Source organism: Macrotis lagotis, chromosome 1 (assembly GCF_037893015.1).
Source record: "Macrotis lagotis isolate mMagLag1 chromosome 1, bilby.v1.9.chrom.fasta, whole genome shotgun sequence".
Lineage (NCBI taxonomy): Eukaryota > Metazoa > Chordata > Mammalia > Peramelemorphia > Peramelidae > Macrotis > Macrotis lagotis.
This window is the reverse complement of record NC_133658.1, coordinates 677,501,391-677,521,956: the sequence shown is the minus strand read 5'-3', so window position 1 is coordinate 677,521,956 and position 20,566 is coordinate 677,501,391. Positions and strand designations below refer to the sequence as shown.

The window sequence follows — 20,566 nt, the reverse complement described above, 5'->3', positions numbered from 1 at the left end:
GAGTCATTTAACCTCTCTCCTTCAATTTCCTCATATGTAAAATGGCATAATATTTCCCAAAGTTGTTATGAGACTCAAGTGAAATAACATGTTAAACCTCTACATAATTCTAGTAGTTATTATTATTAATTATTATCAGAACCTGAAATAGTTTTAGGGTTATTTAAAAAGTACTTGCTGGAAGTTAGAAGAGAGAAGGTCCTAAAATGCTACAATAGCTACAAATTGCACAGTATATTTAATGTACTAATACTGGCTATTATAATCACAACTAGTGGTATTGGCCAGTTTAACAACTTGAGAAAAATTTATGCAAGGCACACTTTGGAGTTTAATATACACTACTGCAGTTTCTACACACTTAAGTCCAGACAATCAACAAAACTATAAATCAAGCTTTGATTTGTAATTTGTCAATTCCTAAGCTATACTTGCTCACCCTAAAACTTTAATGATTAGTTTACTTGCAACTGCTTTGAGCTGGCTCAAGCAAACCACTGCCTAAAACCATACAAGACACTCTGGGGCATGGGGTGGGGGAGAATACAAAAGATAAAACCTGCTTCCAATAATCCTCACTCCCCACAGCTGTATTTACAAAACCTAGTTTCAAACAGTAGGAGTTGTACTAGATATATCCAAAGCATTTCATTTAATTCATAGTAGTGATGCTACCTACTTTAATATTTGAAATGCCTCTGAATTTTTCTGTGTAAATACTTCCTCTATGTAAAGATAACAACTCCTCTAAGACTTAGAAGATGGGCTGATTTTGGGTGGGACCAAACACCCAAAGCTACATGATATAATAAATGCAAAAAAAATGCTTTTACAAATTATGACATTTATTTGTATCAACAACTCTACAACATATAGGTATAAAGTAATCTTTTAAAATATATATTAAATGCATATGTAACTTATATTTATATATGTAGTAAAAACTAACATAATTTGCAATGGAAAATAATATAGGAAATCCCAGTAGACAGCAGTATTTCAGAGGTTGCCCCTTTCCCTAATGTAATTTGATAGGATTTCAAAGATGTTGTTGATAGCAGTAAGAGAAAAGGAAAAACTTAAAGGTACTGTTAAAAGCAATAAATGGATGAAATTATCTCTAATATATGATGACAAATGGTTTCTTTTGAAACCCTTAGAAAGACCATTTTAAATAACTGGGGAAATATTCACTAGTGATGACTGGGCAATGCCAATGTATTCAAATAGGAATCTGCCTAAATTAATTTTTAGGTTTAATGGTATAATTAGGAAGGGCATACTTTATAAATATAGACAAAATAATAACAACATTCAATTGGAGGAATAAATGGTCTAGAACCTCAAGAGAAATAATATGAAAATAGTTGAAAGGAATAATAAATAACACTTCCAAATTTCAAATTACATTATAAAGAGGTATTAACATCAGTCCTATGATACTGATTTAAAAGGGGGAGGGGGTAGGAAAATAGTTCAGTGGAATAGACTATTCAAGGAAGAACTGGAAACAACTAAATTCAATCTAATGCTTATAAACTTAAAAATAATGAGAAAGTATTCATCGCTCTGACAAGACCTACTGTAAAAAAAAAAACAGAAAGTAAGATGTGGTGGCAAATACCTCTCTGGCTACTAGGACTGCTAAAACTGATGAATAGAGAAATTTTAAGATGCAGTAGGTCTAAAGTCAATTTAGTATTTACACTCTCTGGTCTCCTGTTCCTGTCCTTCTCCCCCCCCCTCCCAATTTTATTCTGTGTCACAAGGAATACTTCTCTTGGTAGGGTAGATTGGAGACAAGCTTTTGGAAATGAAAGTATTATAGAACCAAAATATATTAACAATTTTTTAAAAAAGAAAGAAAATCAGGTGATTTTGCACATGCTGAATATCAAACATCACCAAAAATTAAATAAAATTGATCATATTTTAATAGGTTGCCAAATTTGAAATCAGTTCTGAATCTGTAATCTTGTGGATTACCAACTCAATCAAGATAAATGTCAATTTAGAAGAAAGAACACGAGTCAGAAAATATGCTTCTTAATGGAGGCAATTCCAACTCATCTATTTAAGCAAATTTTTAAATCAAAATAAAGAGATTTAAAGAGCCTACAAGTTGCCTCTGTCAGCAAATACCTGATGCCTTTATCAAGTAGATAGATGTGGTAACCAAAGGCAACAACATTTTAAAGTATAAAGCATATTTTTTCAAAGGAAGAACCATATCACCTTATAAACAGCAAGATGTAGTTAAGGCAATAAAAAAAACCAAGTTTAAAGAATTTTGGCAAACAACTCAGTTATGCCAGACCATTTCTAGAATTTAAGTATAAAAATGAGGAAATTTCATTTAAATTTTTAAAATGCCTAATATTTCATCTATTCTTAATGGGCTCTTTAAGCTGCCAGGAAGTATATATCATTTAAATCAAGCACAAAGAGATGATTTTAAAGCAAACTTCACACACTAAAGTCTAGATTCCAAACTGAATGCCCCATGAACAAGTCTTGACATTATCAGTGTTTTCCCACATAGAGTATTCTTGCCTGTAGTAAAGTCCTTTAGAATATTTTGATCCTCAAGAGAGAGAAAATCACCATGTAAGGGCATTAAATTGCTGGCTTAAGGGAGTGTTCTGGCTTTCCCAGAAAATAAATTCTGGTATAATGTTTCAGGAGAAAAAAATGGCAATAAAATATAATGCTTTGAAATAATAAAACATGCAAGTTTTATAGTGTATGAAAATCATCTGAAGTAAGTGAAAACAATATATCCTTGAAATTTTATGAATTGTTTGCATTTTATATATTAGGGGATTTGTGTAAACATGAAAGTACATTTTGCAAACAGATGAACAAAGTGGCCAGGTCCTCTTTTTCTACTGATAGAATCAAGACTTAGAGAATTTATTTTTGTCTTAGTGGAGAACACCAGAGAAGATCTTTAACATCCACCAATATTTTTTTGCTGCCTAGGAAAATTTAGGCTCAGGAAAACATTATTTATATTAATAAAAATCATTTTTATTTAAAATATTCTAAAACAACTATTTTAAAAATCCATCTCTTTCTTTCCCTCTTCTTTCTTTGATACATAAGCTGATGCAATGGGATAGACCTGGAAATTCCATTCAGGAGCATACTATTGCTCCACATCAAATCTTTTCATTTGCATAACAACATCATTGTGCCAAGGAACCTTCAGAAGTAGGTCTTTTCCTCTGTACATCTTTCTCTGCAACTTTAGACAAGAAAGTGAATGTACAGATGAATCATATATTGAAAGAAATTTCTGATTGCCTTGAAAAATAGAATATTATTGATCTGAGGAACTTCCTCCACTAGTGAGAAAGGCCTAAATTCTCAAGGAAATGTCCCTAGGTTAGTCTGACATCAGAGTTAATGTCACTTAAGGACTTCTTTTATGAAATCAGTTGCTAGTGGTAAGCATGACTTGACTTGATCATCCTCATTCATAGTTATTTTAAATCTAAATTACCTTGAAAATGAAAATAGAGTTAATCATCTCTAAGATACTCTTATTTAGGGATTGGGGAGGAGCCAACAACAAAACTAGAAATGAAGAATCCACATTATCTCTGTCACTAAATTGTTGTTTGATTTCTGGACAATAACAACCTCTGAAAGTTTCAATTTTAACATATCTGGAAGGGTGAATTTAAAATAAAAAAAGAAATTTAAAAATAATTTGAAGAGTTTGCTAATATAACAAAAAATGAAAAAAATGCATGATTACAATGCTAAACTATGTTAAGTGTTCAGATGGCAAATAGGAATACCTCCTGTATAAGATATTGAAATTAATGATCAAAATGAAACCCTAAAATGACTCATGTGCCAAGTATGTTCTGCCAGATTTTTGTATATAGTGATACCTGGGTGGATTCATGCCTATACAGATCTATCTGTCATTTCCTTAAACACCCTAAGGAGCTCTTTCAACAATATGACTTTGTTCAGAGACATTTTTTTAATTAGCAAAATGTTTCTCATTCTCTTTTCTAAACTCACAAAATTGTATTCATATAATATTATATTTACTACTCATTCAATTGATCAGTTTTCTAATTGTTAAAGACCAGGGTGAGGATATCAAACTTTTTTTTAAAGAAATGAACAAGATCTGCTAGTCTAGCTATGTTCAGAGTTAAGGAGCCTTTAGGGCAACATAAATAACAGAAGGGCAAGCAGACAAAGAAAAAAGACCAGGTAGAGACAATCAAGTGAACTTTAGAGGAACCAAAACTTAAGGGAAGTTATAAAGGAGGCTAAAGTTGGGTGAATTTCTCAATAAACAAATAATACAAAAGGATAATTGAGGGTGGCAAGGAGAAAGCACTAGACCCTATCCACATTTTTAACAGATGATTTTACTTTTACTGAGAAAAGAGGTCATTTGTTATAACCTCCCTTTTCTTCCTGATTCTACATCTCAGAATCCCTAGTCATAGTTTCCCATTCTCCCCTCCTTTACTCTGGTCTCTGATGAAGGAATGATTCTTCTTCTCAGCAACAAGTAGCAAGCTTTGTAAAAATCTATTATCAACTACAAACATGCCCTAGTCTCCCTTATCCTTAAAAATACTCAGTGAAACCATCCCTTCAAACTAACTGCTATCACTCTTCCTTTTCTCAGAGAAACTCCCTAATTGTACCCCAAAACCTACCCTGGATCTTCTCTTTTTTTCACACTCTCTCCCTCAATGACCTTATCATATTTCACAATTTCAATTATCATTTCTAATGCAAATAATTCCTATATCTAGCCTTTGACTCCAGAGCTCCAGTCTCATATTCAACACATCCAAAACAGGACTTATCTCAAATCCATCCCTCTTCCTTAACCTCCCTATTTCTGTCAAAAGGCATCATCATCCTTCCACCTAAGTTCCCTACAACATTATTCATTCTCAACTCCTCAATCTCTTATCTCATTTATCTAATAAATTGCCAGATCTTATCTACCTCCATAGGATCTTTAACACCCATCCTCTTCATCCCACTTACATGACCAGCACCTTAATTCAGATCCTCGTTACCCCTTCCTTGAACTATTTACTAACCTCCTAATTGGTCTTCTTGCCTCAAATCTTTCTCCTCTCTAAATAAGCTTTCATAAAGTTATTGAAGAAATTTTTCTAAGAATCATATCTGCCTATGTCATTCCTCCACATATTACAAAGGTTCCCTCTTCCAAAATCAAATGAAAATTTTTTTTGACATTTAAAAAACCGTCATAAATCTATCTTTATAGTCTTATTGTATTCTGTTGCAGAACAGAGCTGAGCAGGCCAATTATCTGATCATTTGGGTCTGTAATCAATATGAAATGAAATGCTCATAGTCCATTTAACAGTTAAAATGAGATCTACATAATTATAGCAAGGAAAGAGTATTCAACAAATACATGAAATGAGAGTAATTCTCCCTGATTCAGTGGAGCACAGCAGCTCTGCCTCCAATTTTCCAATGTGGTCTCCTATTCATGCCTCATGGATTTTTTGGTACTTAGACTTCCAGGAGGCAGCATCAATGGTCTGAGCCTCTAGTCTTTTGAGTCAATTAAGTCTCGAAGATGGTTTCAATATTTTTAAGGAAATGGAACAATCCAGTCTACATCTCAGAGAATTCTGGCACTTCTATCATACTGCCCATCATTCATTCTTCAGAACAGTCATTCTGGCTTTCTTATGGTACTTCACAGAGGACATTATCTCCATCATCTTAATACCTATGCACAGACAATCCCTTGTTCCTGAAACATATTAACATTTTTCTTTCACCTCTCAAATCTCTAGATTCCTTCAAAGCTCAACATACATAAAGTCTGAATAAGACCTTTCCCTATTCCCCAGCTCCCAGTGCCTCCATTCACCACAAATTAACTTGAATTTTTGTAATTTGTCAAAGGATGCTAACAACCTCTGAACTATGTTCATGTAAAAGCAATTTTGAATTGTGTTACAGATAAAATTCTGCTATTAGTGTTAAAATGCTTCATTAAATTTGCCCTGTCATCTATTAGTTGGACATTAATGTTTGATGCTCAAGAATCATGCCAACATTTGGAATCCTTTCGCTCTTGGTGTCCTCTTGAAGTTAGGTTCTTATTTTTCATTTTGATTGTTGTTAATATTACTATTATTATTAATGGCTGGTATTTATGCAATGACATATGGCTGACAAAGCTCTTTATGTATGTTATGTTGTTTGATACTCTTAATAACTAAGAGGTGAGTGCTAATAAAATCTTCAATTTACTCATGAGAAAACTAAAATTGAGAAGCTAATTGCCCACAGTCGCATAGCTAGTACATATTTAAGACAGAATTTGGATATAATCAGAATTATTTTTCCAATGGGAGTGATTTTATTTGTGGTGATCAAAATTATTCTGAAATTAAACTCTCATTTGTATATCAACCACTTGTTAATATTAATGTTTTGTTGATTTATGAATATAGTTTTTCATAGCCTTAAATGGTAGCTTACTATCTTAATAATGAGAAGTGAATAGATAATACATATGTTCTTTCCTCACTTTGCACACTAGTCCTTTTGGTCCATTACACCTTAAATTCTACCTCTGAACTTCCTGTTTCTTGTAACCATAACCAGTCTCTTCTATTTTTTAAAATCAACACTTGGGTTAACCCAATACATCCTACAAATGACCAGCATGATACCTGACCTACTCCCTACTTCAAGGTTCATTGGTAGGCATTTTTTTCTGAGTATCATGTTTTCTTGTCTTGGTTACTTTTTCAAATGAGAAGCTAATCAAACATAGGGACTAGGTCTGTTCTTTTAATTGGTTTCCTAAGTGCATTTTCTGTTCCTAAATTCATTGTTCACCTACCTCTGAAGTACCACTATTAAACCCAGTGTTCATGCCTGGATGTAGACATAGGATCCTCTATAAATAGGCTTCTTCCCAAACTTTCTCTCCATCCAAAGGTCTTTCCTAGAAGAAAGCCTAGAACAATATATGTCTACACTTAAAGATAAAAACTAGAAAAACCTCTCTTCTCTAAGGATCTCGACAGTACTGCCTCTCATACAGGTCCAGAACATTGACGCTTGAACCTCAGGTCACCGTTCAGTATGCTTTGCCCAATAAAGACCTGGAAGCTAAGTGGTGCAGGGATCAGACCTGGAGTCAGAAAGACTCCTCCTGAGTTCAAATCAGACCTCAGACACTCCCTAGTTTTATGACCCTAGCTAGACCAATCACTTAACCCTATTTACCTCCATTTCCTCAACTGTAAAATAAGTTGGAGAAGGAAATGGCAAACCACTCCCATATTTTTGTCTAAATGAGGTCAAGAAGAGTTGGTCACAACTGAAAGACAACACTAAAAACATAGACAAGGTCTATAAGTGTTAAATCAGATTTGCCCAGACAATTATTCTCAAGAGTAGCTCACAGATTAGAAATTTTAGGTCTGGGATTTAAAAACAATTTTGTCCAACAATGGCAATATAAAACTGCTTTAGAACAAGTGGCTCATCACCATCCTGGGTATTTGACATCCCTAAGTTCATTATCTTTTTCCCTAAATTTTTTTTCATACTGTCTGAATAATTTCTATCAATGTTACTGGTCTCCCAGTTTGAAATTAAGGGATTATTTTTCACTTCTTCACCTTTCATATTTAATTAGTTATGAAATTATGTTGATTCCACATCTGAAACGTTCCTTGTATATACTGCATCCTGTCAATTTCAACTGCCTCTACAATGGCCTCCAAACAGGTATCTTCTTTCAGTGAAACTTTCATATTGGTCCTAAAATAGTCTTTCCTATTTATATAGTTTGTCAATCTGGGACTCCATCTCCTATATTTAAGATTTATCTCAAATTATTCTTTCCTATAAATCCTACTCTCTATCCAAATTAGATTATTCCCTATTACCAGATGTGACTGTTACTTTCTCACCTCTGTGTCATTTCCCTCATTATGCTCTTTGCTTCTTTCTGCTTCATCTATAACTCTTGTATATTCTGTAACTCCTTGGTAAATAGCAATGTTGCCCCATTGGATCTTGCATAGCATTTTGTATTCTGCCTCTCAGTCACATGATGTTATATATTATAGTTGTTTTTATTGTTATTGGGTCCTTTTTTATCTATGTCTGATATTTTGTGACCCGATTTATGTTTTTTGGGGGGTGGGGAAGATAATGGAGTGGTTTGTCATTTCCTTCTCCAATTCATTTTACAAATGAGAATATAGAGGCAAACAGGATTAAGTGGCTTGCCAAGGGTCACACACTAACTAGCAAGTGTCTGAGGCAAGATTTGAACTCAGGAAGATGAGTCTTCTACTGTACTCCATCAATTGTACCAGATGGCTGCTATATTATAGTTACCTACACTTAATTTTTTAAATTTGTCCACTAACCCCTACTAGACTGCAAGCTCCATAAAGATAGGAAGCATGTCTTACTTAAAACTTTTATCTACCCATGTTGTGTATACAGTAGGTAGGTGCTTCATAAATACTTGCTGAATTGGAATGAACAAATGTTCTCAGGCTCATAAATGTGTACTGCTCTTTATTTTTTCCCCTCCATTTGTGCCTCTTTATAGTGTATAGTTTAGTCACTTTGGTTCATGAAAGGTGGTATTCTATACACACACACACACACACACACACACACACACACACACAGAAAATGCAGACACAAAACATGTACATATGATATATAACTATAAATACATATATTATGAGCATATAGTTATATATATGTATGTTTACAATTGTATATCATGTAAGGACATATATATATATATGTGTGTGTGTTCATATTTATCTATATTTATCACTATCTTCAAAACTATATCTAAAACCACCATCCATTTCATATTCAAAAGGTAGAAAATGCTTGCTTCCATAAGTGTAGTTGAATCAAAATGTCAGTAGTATTCCCTTCAGGAAAGGATATTACCATTTAAATTGGAAATGATATATTGTCCATTCCTAGGATTCTGTTTTTCTTTTAAGTCATGTGCAAAAGAGAGGTAAAGCCTTCAGTTGCAGATACTTTCTCTTCTAGCTTGTAATTTAAATTAGGCCTTTTTTTGACTGTAGTTACTTGGGGGAGGGACTGGGCAGGGGAGATATTTGAATTGATGGAGTAGAGAGCATATCTACCTCTTCATTTTGCAATTTCCAATAACATAAAACCTGGGCCTAAGCCCAGATAGCAAAAAAAGGAAGAAAGAGAAAAACACAATTTCCTTTTTAAATGCAGACAGGGTAACACATAAGGTTGCCAGAGTAGATAGAAATCCACATGAAAACGTTAGAGAGATTTATTCTGACTCAAAACAGCAACCCTGTGATCTGAAATTCTAACATAAGAGATTTAAAATATTCCATCCTTTGGGTCTTAATTACATTTTTGATATTGGATTTCCATTTTAAATATTAATATCCTTTGCCTAGATAGTACTCTGGCAAGGATTATTTCACATGGCTCTAAAAACCACAGAGAGACAATATGGAATAATGGTTAGTGATCTGACCTACAAGTCAGAATATCCTGGTTTCAAGTCTTGCCTTCTGACCCAGAGTAGCTATGTGCTCTTGAGTTGTTCCTCACTCTCTAATTGCTCTAGGCAATTCTCTGTAAGTTTCAAAGGAATAGAAGAACTGCTTTGGTAAAGGGAATTTCCTCTTCTAGGAGTTCTTTATAATAATGACATCACAGACCTGTCAGTCAACAGGCATTTACTGAACACCTAGAACTGTGAGCTGTTCTGAGTTGAATACTAGGGATACAAAGAAAGGAAAAAAGGCCCTGTCCTCAAGGAATTTACTGTCTAATGGGGAGACCATGCAAACAGCCATGTACAAACATGCTATAGATAGGAGAAATTAGAGATCTTTGACTAATAGAAAGCAAACTATATTAACAAGAGTCAGGAAATGTCTCCTCTACTAGATAAGATTTTAGGAGATTTAGATGAAGAGAAGAGTTTTCCAGGCATGGAAACAGTCAGTAGAAAGTACATTGTCAAGAAATTGAATGACTAGTGCAAAAATATATTAAGAAGGTCAGTGTCACTGATTATCAGACAATGTAGGCTCAAATGGGAAAGAAAGTATAAGAAGACTGGAAAGGAAGGAAAGGGACAAGTTTTGAGTGTGAGTGGTTTGAATATCAAACAGATGAGTATATGTGATTCTGGAGGTGATAAGGACCCCTGGAATTTATTGAAAAATGAGGGGATTACATGGTGACAACTCACTTATAAGAAAGATTTTATGAAAATAGAGTCAACAGAACTTACTAATAGACAGTATGAGGCAGGGGGGAGAGAGAGAGAGAGAGAGAGAGAGAGAGAGAGAGAGAGAGAGAGAGAGAGAGAGAGAGATTTGAGGATAATATCTAAGTTGTGAGCCTGAATGGGATGCCTACCACATTATTAGGAAAATTAAGAAGAAGGAGGAAATATAATGGTTTCAGTTCTGGACATGCTTATTTTAAGATATCTATAGGACATCAAGCCTAGTAAATAGACATTAAGAATTCATATAGGGGAATACTCCCATTATTATAACAGCCTATACTTCATTTTCCATTTTTTGTGTCATATTTTCTCCATCAGATAAATAATGATTTTATTTCTAGTAAATAAGTGGAACATGGAAGGCAGGTATTGCTATTACCTACTTCAAACATTTATGAATCTGTTATCAATTTAATTCTATCAAAATTTCATTCATATTGGGGCAGCTAGGTGGCATAGTGGATAGAGCACCGGCCCTGGAGTCAGGAGTACCTGGGTTCAAATGTGGTCTCAGACACTTAATAATTACCTAGCTGTGTGGCCTTGGGCAAGCCACTTAACCCTGTTTGTCTTGCAAAAACCTAAAAAAAATTCATTCAGATTAACAAACCCCAAATTTTTATTTGATAAGCTAGGCCCAAAAAAATAAAGTCCAATAAGTGTCTTGAATAGAGCCTCAAAATTATACAGCAAATGCTTATTATACAAGCTAGAAGACTTTAAAATAATCTAATTTCCAGCCATAGCTAGCTGAAAAAGAGGACAATCAAAAATTAAAAATTATCCATTGTTTAATTCTCTGTCACTTAACAGAACTATATAATAATAGACCAACCATTCATCTTTCTATTGTATTTGTAGATATAATAGCAGCTCTTCTCAATAAAAAATGGAACAAATTTTCTAACATTAATACTGATGAGTGTCTCCTATAGTTCAATACTTTCATCACAATAAAAATGGAGGCTCTGGATTTTGAATGTCTACTTAAACAAAAACCTCAGAGTCAAAATCCACCTGAAAGGTCATCTAACACAATCCTTACCAGAGAAATTTTCAACAATTTGCAAGTGGTCATTTGCTTGTAGACTTCAAGTGCTAGGGAATTTAGTACTTCCCAAGAAACTCAAGAATTTTGGGCAATTCCAGAGACATCACCTTGCTGACAAAAGTTCATGTGGCCAAGACTATGGTTTTTCTAGAAGCAATGAATGGTTTTGAAAGTTGACTTTAAGGAAAGTTGAATACCACAGAACTGATGGTTTTGAATTGTGGTTCAAGAGAAGACTTTTGAAAGTCCCTTGGATAGCCAGGAGGTCAAATCTATCAGTACCTAATGAAATTAATTCAAACTATTCAAAGGAAGGTCAAACATTAAAGCTGAAGTTTAAATACTTTGGCTACATAAGGAGAAGATGAGGCCCATTAGAAAAGATCCTGATGCTAGGAAAGTTTGAGGGCAAAAGGATAAAGGAATAACAAAGGATGAGATAGATAATATCCTGAAAACAATGAACATAAACTTAGACAGACTTCAAGAGATAGTGGAAGATAGAAGGTTTTGGCATGCTATGATCCATAGAAACATGAAAAGTTGTACACAACTGAATTATTGAACAATTATTATTGTTGTTCTTATGTCTGCCTGAAACCTACCTCTGTGACTAAATCTGCTACCTATTGCTTCCACTTCTTCCTTCTAGGATTAAACAAGACAAATCTAATGCTTTTTCATATAAAAGTCTTCAAGCATTTGGAGACATCTGTTGTTCCCTCATTACTCTCTCATTCTCTACTCTCAAATATAATTTTTTTGAAAAGAATTTTTGGTATAATAGACCAATAATCAATTCTATTCAGTTCACAAAATGGCACTAATCTTTCTCATGTCTCCCTAATTTAGATTGATAATAAAGCTCATTTTACATTTATTAGTTTATGTAATCACAACTTTTATAATCCCTATTATACAGGTAAAGATTTGCAGCTCAGTCAGGATCACACAGTAAGTAGCAAAGTAACAATCTGAGCACAGGTCTTTCTGATTATCATTTCGGTTATTATTCTATGCCATCTCTCAAAAGACTAAGCTGCTGGGCAGTGGATAGAGCACTGGCCCTGGAGTCAGGAGGACCTGAGTTCAAATTTGACCTCAAATACTTAATTACCTAGTTGTGGGACCTTGGCCAGTCATTTTGCCCATTTCCTTGCAAAAACTAAGAAAAGGAAAAAAAAAAGAAAATGACTGAACAGCAACAGATGCCTTAGTGTCCTCAACTGCATAATGTAGAACGTACTCCTACCTACTTCCCACAATTGTAAGGATCAAAAAATGATACCATGTTTGGTATAGTGCTTAACACATACTAAGTGCTCAATAAATGGTTATTTCTTTTCTTCCTTACAAAAGAGACTTAGGAATTTAAATTTTAGATTTATATTTTATGAATGAAAGAACTAAAACTCAGAGATGTAGGTGAAATGATTTCTATATGGTCATACATATAAAACATCAGGCATGGATTCAATTGTGTAAAGAAAGAAAGGATTAATAACTAGGAAGACAGGAGAACCTTCCTATATAATTGGTGGAACATGTTCCCTTACAACTTGAGTTGTTAATAGAATGACAGATTGAGAACAGGAAGAGACGTTAGAGATCATTCAGGAAGGAAATAAGACCTGGGGAGGCTAAAGAACATAACCAAGATAAAAAAGACTAGATAATAGAAGAAATGAGATTTCAACCCAGGTCACTTAAGTCCAAATTCAATGCTTTCTTTCTCCCTCCCCCACTGAAACATACTTTAATCACCACAATGTAAAATTAGATACTTCCTATCACTTTTCTCATATGTGCTTTCTGTGACAGTAATTTGTTTTCTGGAATCTGGATTTTTAACTGGGTTGTCCATGCCCAGTCAAAGAATCATATCTATGAGAAGTTATTATCCAACACTATATGATTTGAGAATCATCAAAAAGTCTTTTCTTACTACAATTTCTCTTATTTGAATCATTACTTTGGTTAAGGAAGAAGCTTAGCATAGAGGGCCAAGTATTTATCCTGGAGTTGAGAAGACAAGCATTCAAACCCCACTACTGATTTTTAACTAGCTGTTCTCTGAACTACTGTTTCCTTATCTACAGCATAGAGACAATGATTCCTCCAAACCCTATCTTATAGGGCACAAGTGAGAAAATACAACTGTCAGTTCTTATTATTCTCAAAAAGATTTTGCTGAAATAAAAATTAATTATGTGGCATAGATACCCCAATAGCCCATGTATAAAATATATTGAAAATATTAGTTGAAGATTAGATTTACTCCAACCCAGGCCCTATGAATTAGGACTTGAGGTGAATCCAAGTCTCATAAAGGTCCCCTTCCAAAGATCCTTTAAACCTGATGCCAAGGACAGCTAGGTGGTGAAGTGGATAAAGCACCGGCCCTAGAGTCAGGAGTACCTGGGTTCAAATCTTGTCACAGACATTTAATATTACCTAGCTGTGTGGCCTTGGGCAAGCCACTTAACCCCATTTGCCTTGCAAAAAAAAAACCTAAAAAAAATCCTAAACCTGATGCCATCAGCAGCAGATTCCTCGCCCTTCCAAAGAGAAGAGGACTCATTTTAGCCCCTTTTGAAACAATCTGACCACACTTCAACCTGCATTTGGTATTTCAGATATTCTAAACCTTTCTAGTCTTCTTATGCCATATTTCTTCCTCATACTCTGATCCATTAGCACTGACATAATTGTTATTCCTCACACAGCAATCTCCATCTCCTAACTCTAGACAGTTTCATTGGTGGTCCCAGCATACCTGAAATGCTCTCCTCTGCTTCCTGGCTTCCCTGGCTTCTTTCATAACCTGACTAAAATCTCACTTTCTTCAGAAAATCTTTTCCATCCCCCTTAATCCTAAAGCCTGTTAATTCCTGAAATTCAACCTATCTCTCCCTTGTTCATACCTGTTGTTCATCTATTGAATTCCCCATCAGATTATAAGGTCCTGACAAATCTTTCTCTGTATCACCCATGAATAGCATATTGCCTGGTACCAAAAGGTGCTTAATAAATGATTTGACTTGACTTCATTAAGCCTCCATTAGGCATGGACCCTGCTTCACCTAGTCTTTGGATTTTAACTTCTGTAGCATATTTATAGTAATTCAAGTAAATCACATTTTTGCAGCACTCTAATTTTTACAAAGTTGCTTTCCCACAACATCCCTATGAGATAGGTGAATCAGACATCATCATTCCCATTTTACAGATAAAGTAAGACAAACTCAGAGGAATTAAGGATAAAACTTAGCCAGGACCACAAAGTTATTAAGTTCAGAGCCAGGGCCTGAATCTTTGTCTTCTGATGACAAAACTAGAGTTGTTTCCATGACACAATTGCTAATCTGGGCTTTGTCCACAGACTTCCCGAACCCACAACTTAGAAGTTTATTTCAGTATTAGTCTCCTTCTAAGAGTGATGCCTTGGCCACTTCTTTGTGGATTAACTCCTTGTGCTGGCCCTTTGCTTCTTCCTTTTTTTTTCTTTTTTTGAGATGGTTCTCCCTAATCTCACCAAAGCTAGAAGTAGAGAGGCCACTTACAAACCTATTGACAGGGAAGTTTGGACCTTCGCCCTTTCCTAACTCTTTGGCAGCTTGGTTTCCTCCCTGCTATGGGCAGGCTCACCACAATAGTGGAAGCTTGGTATATCCATGTGGATCCCATAGAGACTTTATATTGCCCTGTCATAGACATGATTCTAGGAGGGTCTGGCAAGAATGTGCCACAGCTCTGGTAACAGAGTAACCCAAGGGGACAAGGAACCTGGAACCTGGGTAGGTTTGCTGTCAAAGCCAAATAGAACTTTCCTCCCAGTGATGCCTAAGCTCTGAATAGTAAGTCCCTAGGATCTCAAGGGAACACAAATCAACTATTTTAAGCCAGTGAGTATCTGATGGGCATGCAGTACACCCTTGAGAGAACAAACAGGAAGTGAAATTTGCTCTATTACCAGAAACTAGCCTTAAAATTTCTCCAGGGAATCAACAACTGGTTACTTGGATCTTATAGGACTCTTCCTCCTCCTCCTTCTCCTCTTCCTCTTTCGCTTCCCCACCACTTCTTCTACCTCCTCCTTCTCATCTTCTTACTCTTTCACTTCCTCCTCCTCCTCCTCCTCCTCCTCCTCTTTTTCTTTCTCCTCCTCCTCCTCCTCCTCCTCCTTCTCATGCTCCACTGCTGCCACCACCTACATATAGTTAATAGCCCATTTCACACATCCTTACTTATCCACCCATATTCATCTTAAGGTTATTTTTCAATCAAGAATTTCTTTTCACCACAGGTTTAAGTTATTCTCCTATTGTCAAAGTGGCATTTTTGAAATTAAAGAAATTCTTCCAGGCCACTGCAATGTTATTTAAGCAACAGAAACAATAAGTTCAAACTAGTGAGTAGTCTACAAATAGTATATTCATTTTCAAAAGTTAAATTGTAATACGGTAAAAGGAACACTGAACCAGAAAATGGGAGACATAGATTACAATTCTTATAGTTCTTACATTTTCTGTGAGACTATGGGCAAATTGTTTCACCTCTTAGCTTCAGCTTTCTTAGCTATTAAATGAAGACAACCTTTATTAACTTTATCATAAGACTGGGTTTGGTGGAGAAGTGCTTTGTAAAGCTTAAAATGGTTTACAAATTTTGATTATTATTGTTACAAATTTTGGTAGAAAGGAAGAGTAGAAGTGGAGAGAGAGAATTGGGGTGGGTTAAATTTTAAAGGATGAGGTTTGTTACTCCCAAGATTCCAAGGAATGAAAGAGGACAGCCAGATGGGACAGTGGAGATGGTGCTGGGTCTGGAATCAGGAAGACTAATCTTCATGAGTTCAAATCTGGCCTCAGACATTTTACTAGCTGTATGATCTTGGACAAGTCATTTAATTTCTTCATCTATACAATGAGTTGGAAAAAGAAAATGGCAAACCTTTTTTACCAAGCAAACTCCAAATGGGATCAGGAAGAGTAGAACATGATTGAACAGCAAATGAGGAGTAATGAGCATCCCAAATGTCTTGGAACATCTAAATATATAATAATGTCTAGTTGGGCACATGGGAGAATGGAAAGGAGATCAAGAGTTGTACACTACAATTGTACACTACAATTGTACACTTTCCTGATGGCAACTGCGGATTTGTGTAACTAAAAATCTACCTATAACAGACTCAGGTCCTTTGGTAGAAAGGATGGAGTTAGGGGGCATATGAGAAAACCAAGGGAGTCACCATGCAATTTCTACTAGGAATTATTCCAGCCTATTGCTCATACCTTCTTTAAGAAAAAATGATATCATTCTTATCCAGTGTTTCCATACATGTGTTTCCAAGAAGGAACAGGTTAACCAAGAGAAAGGCTTAGAAGTCTCTTTTGTTTTGATGGCACTGAAAATGGATTAGTAAATTGCAGGTAATATAAATGAGAAGGGGAAGGGAACAAGTTATATGCTACTATGTATGAATATCTCATTTTATCTTCACAGCAACCTTGTGAGGTAGGTACTATTATTAGCCCCATTTTACTAATGAAGAAATTGAGGCAGGTGGCATTTAAGTGACTTGCCCAGGTAACCCAACTATTAAGTGTCTAAAGTTGGATATGAACTGAGGTCTTCCTGATTCCAGGCAAGTGCTCCATCCTACTGCTCTAGTCCAGAGCTATCTAGCTGCCTCTCAGGTGGATGGATATTTTTTGTCTGTTTCTATGGTTGTATGAGTTTTGCATACGTGTATATATGCAGGTATATATATATATATATATATATATATACATTATACAATATACATATATTCACATATCTGTATTTACTTGTGGTATATTGGTTACAAGTGATATTTCCAACTTATTACCACTGTAACAAGAATTTATTAAGGGCTTAAAATACACCCCTGTCATCCATTGTTTGTTATTACATATTTATTGTTACTGCTAATGCCACATGTCATACAATCTGTAATGCAGACATGACTATTAGTGATACTATTGAGTTCCACATGGTCCAATTTCAAATATTTTCTCGTAATCAGAGTCCTTTGAAGTACCTTCTGGGAAAACCATTATCTCATAATTCATTCTATATCAAACACCTGTAATTGCAACTGGGACTTAATTATTTCCATAATCCTGTTTAGGCTATTATTATTTAGAAAATAAAGTAGTGAAATCTCACAGGAGTGTTCCAATTTCTATCAATTTTAACTCATGTTCTATAGGGTTAGAAACAACTGTCAGAAAAGGAAGTCTAGGAGTACCCAATGTCATTCGGTACTCAGGTGCTGGAGACTAGGTTGGTCTGACCTTTAAAATGCACAGGAAATCAAAACACATCAATGGAACTACTGTCATTACCTAAAACAAACAGCCAAGAAAACTTAGCCCCAACAACTGATTGGTCACAGCTTCAACCAGGACAGAAATCTCCTTCTGTTACCCTGTAATCAATGCTTTCCTGAGTGTTTGTCCCATCCACCAACACAGATGTGAAATGGTTGTGGACATCAAGAATCTATCCTCACTCACAAAGTGAGCGCCTCGGGAAGGTGTAGCATTCCAGACTTTGTAACACTGCCTCCTGAATGTAATCAGTTCAATGAACCAGGAACAATGTTTTTGCCTTCAGAGGACTGCGAAATCTTAAAAAGTAAGGGATTGCATAACGTTTCAAAAGTTTTCTTCTTCCTGCTAATGCACAATTAAGCCGAAGGAGAGAAAAAAAAGTCCCTGGTAAAGCTGATAGCAGTGAACATGTCCATAATTTTGTCCATGAGTCCTGAATTAATCTAGTTACCAGTCTAAATTGCCAGCCCATCTAACGCGGCACTGTAACAAAATGTTAAAACTTCAGACACATTCTGTTACTTTGCTTTACTTTAGGATCCAAAATGCCCTGAATTAACACAGAGAGAAGCTATTGCATTTGGCAGCTATAGCATCACTTACCGAAAGATCGGTCTTTGAAGATGTTTTTTCTTGATGGTAACATGGTCATCCATTTAAAGGAGGAGAATTAACTTCTTCCTGGAAATCACTCCAAAAAATCCAAGGAGGATATTATCCTTTGCTACTGTGCTGCTAGGAGCACAGGGAAAAGAAGGGATTTTTCTCCTTTTTTTGATAGTTGGGGAAAACTTCCTCTCTCCCTGGCAGCTGAGCAATGTGGCCATAGAGGCCACATAAGCCAGGCACGTTGCTGCACTTCCCCACGGGGTAGGGTGTGCAAAACAGTACTGGAGAGTCAAGTTGATCTGGGCAAGAGAAATGTGCCGGACCCTCAGAAATGGAGCAAGGAAAGTGGGAAACTGTGCCAAGTGTTGCCCAGGTAGAAACACCCTAGGTTATTCCAGCCATGAGCCCACTTCTTCCACACGCTGGTCAAGCGTTCTGAAACACTAAGTCCCTCCCCGTCTTTAAAGCATGCTGCTCTGAGGCTCAACTTTTTTTTTCTTCAAAATAAAAGTTGTGCAGCTGGTTCAGCATTCCCATGTGAGTACCTTCTGAAAGTTTGTTCTGTGAAAATAAGAACTATATACAAATTAATGAAGATGGATGGATCAGGGCTGCGTAACTGGCTCCGCTTCAAGAAATTGTAATTATTTTACAATCTGGCTTTTATTCACTCTGGAAGAAGTGTGGGGACGACTCATCATTTTTGGCACTCATAACCTAATAACCTACACTTGGCTCGGGTCGAAAATGCCATTTTCAACTGGTAGAAGTCAATGTGAAATAGACCAGAGCTGGAAAAGTTTGAAAAATAAGATGGCTCAATACAATGGGTGACACTACCCCCCCCGATTATCCATACCCAAATGTGGCTTCGAATTAAGAGAAAAGACATTGCAAAGAGAAAAAGAAAAACAAACTGGCTGAAAAAGTAGGGCAAAATTGACTTAGAAATTAGGATTTTTTTTATGTTATGTGATGAAACTTGCATTTTGAGGAAAAGATAAAAACTTAAAAGAGGAAATCTGTGTATGTGTTTGTAGGAGAGGCTATGTTCAGATCAAAAGAAATTATGCCAGGATTACATGTGTGAATGCAGAAATCTCCTCTCTATAGAGTAAACAAAATGATCTTTGTAGATTTAAATATGAATTGTCAGTCCTTTAGATCTGATTTATTCACATATTCCTATTAAATCAATATTGCCATGAGATGCATTTCAAAGGAATTCATTTAAGATAAGATAGAGCTCACACATGTTGTCTTAAAGGATCTAAAATTAAAATTCATAGAAGAAAATGCACCTGAGTATCATATATCAGTATGGCCAGGAAATCCATAAAAACAAGGAGGAATTCATCTAGACTGATCCTCATTTTAAAGATGAGGGAAATGAAATCCATAGATATTAAGTGACTTAGGTCACACAGGTGATAAAAGGCAGAATGGGACAGAAACTCAAGTTTTCTCACTCCAAGTCCAACAGTATGCCTGTTGAAGCATGCTGGCACTCAACAAATCATTTGTGTTATTGTGATTTCTAGGGTGATAATCTGAAGACTGAATACTTTGGCAATTTCCAAATATTTACACACACAAAGTAGGTGCTTTGGGTACCTTTCAAGGGAAGAGAGTGACAGAGAAGGAAAAAAAAAGGATAGTATATGAAATCAGAGGACCTAGATTTAATTTCCATCTTCGGTTCTTATTATCTCCCTTATTTTTCAAGTAAGTTTACCTTTTTGGGTCTCTGGCTCTTCATCTGTAAAGTTTGGGGGGTTGCTTTTCAATCACTTCTATAGTCTTTTCTAGTCCTAAATTTATATTCTTAATGGAATTATCATCTAAAGTGTCTTACTATTTTGCACTAGAGAAAGTAAGTAGTCTCTGTGTATTGGAAAGCGAACAAGAAACTATTCCCATTCTAATACCTTTGCCATTATACCACAATATCCACTGTTTGCCTCTGTTTCTGCTGCTGTAAAATGGGAATGATAATAGCACTCTCTTCCCAGGTTTTATAAAGATCAAATAAGATAATAATTATGAAATACTCAGCACTGCACCTAATATAAAGTGCTATATGTTAACTATCATCATCATTATCATCATCATCATCAGTATAATACTGTGAGTAACTATTCCTACCATGGCAGCTCACAAGCCCCCATTGGTTTGTTTCCAATTAATAGCCAGTGAGTAGACTTAAATAATGTTTAG

At 35.5% G+C, this 20,566-nt stretch overlaps 1 protein-coding gene across 5 annotated transcripts in view; it reads right to left on the bottom strand.

Annotated features, from left to right (window-relative positions):
* Positions 1 to 18,896, bottom strand: part of PDE1A (phosphodiesterase 1A) — a 353,702-nt gene extending 334,806 nt beyond the window's left edge. The window contains exon 1 of one of the 5 annotated variants that reach the window (XR_012474224.1): positions 18,344 to 18,893. Coding sequence is in view for 4 of the 5 variants with exons in the window: in XM_074215560.1 (XP_074071661.1) it covers positions 18,344 to 18,396 (53 nt within the window). In the remaining variant the exon portion in view is untranslated. Of the gene's footprint in view, positions 1 to 18,343 lie in introns of all 5 variants that reach the window. The other 4 variants (XM_074215560.1, XM_074215561.1, XM_074215562.1 and 1 more) reach the window with 4 other exon arrangements.
* Positions 18,897 to 20,566: the final 1,670 nt, after the last annotated feature.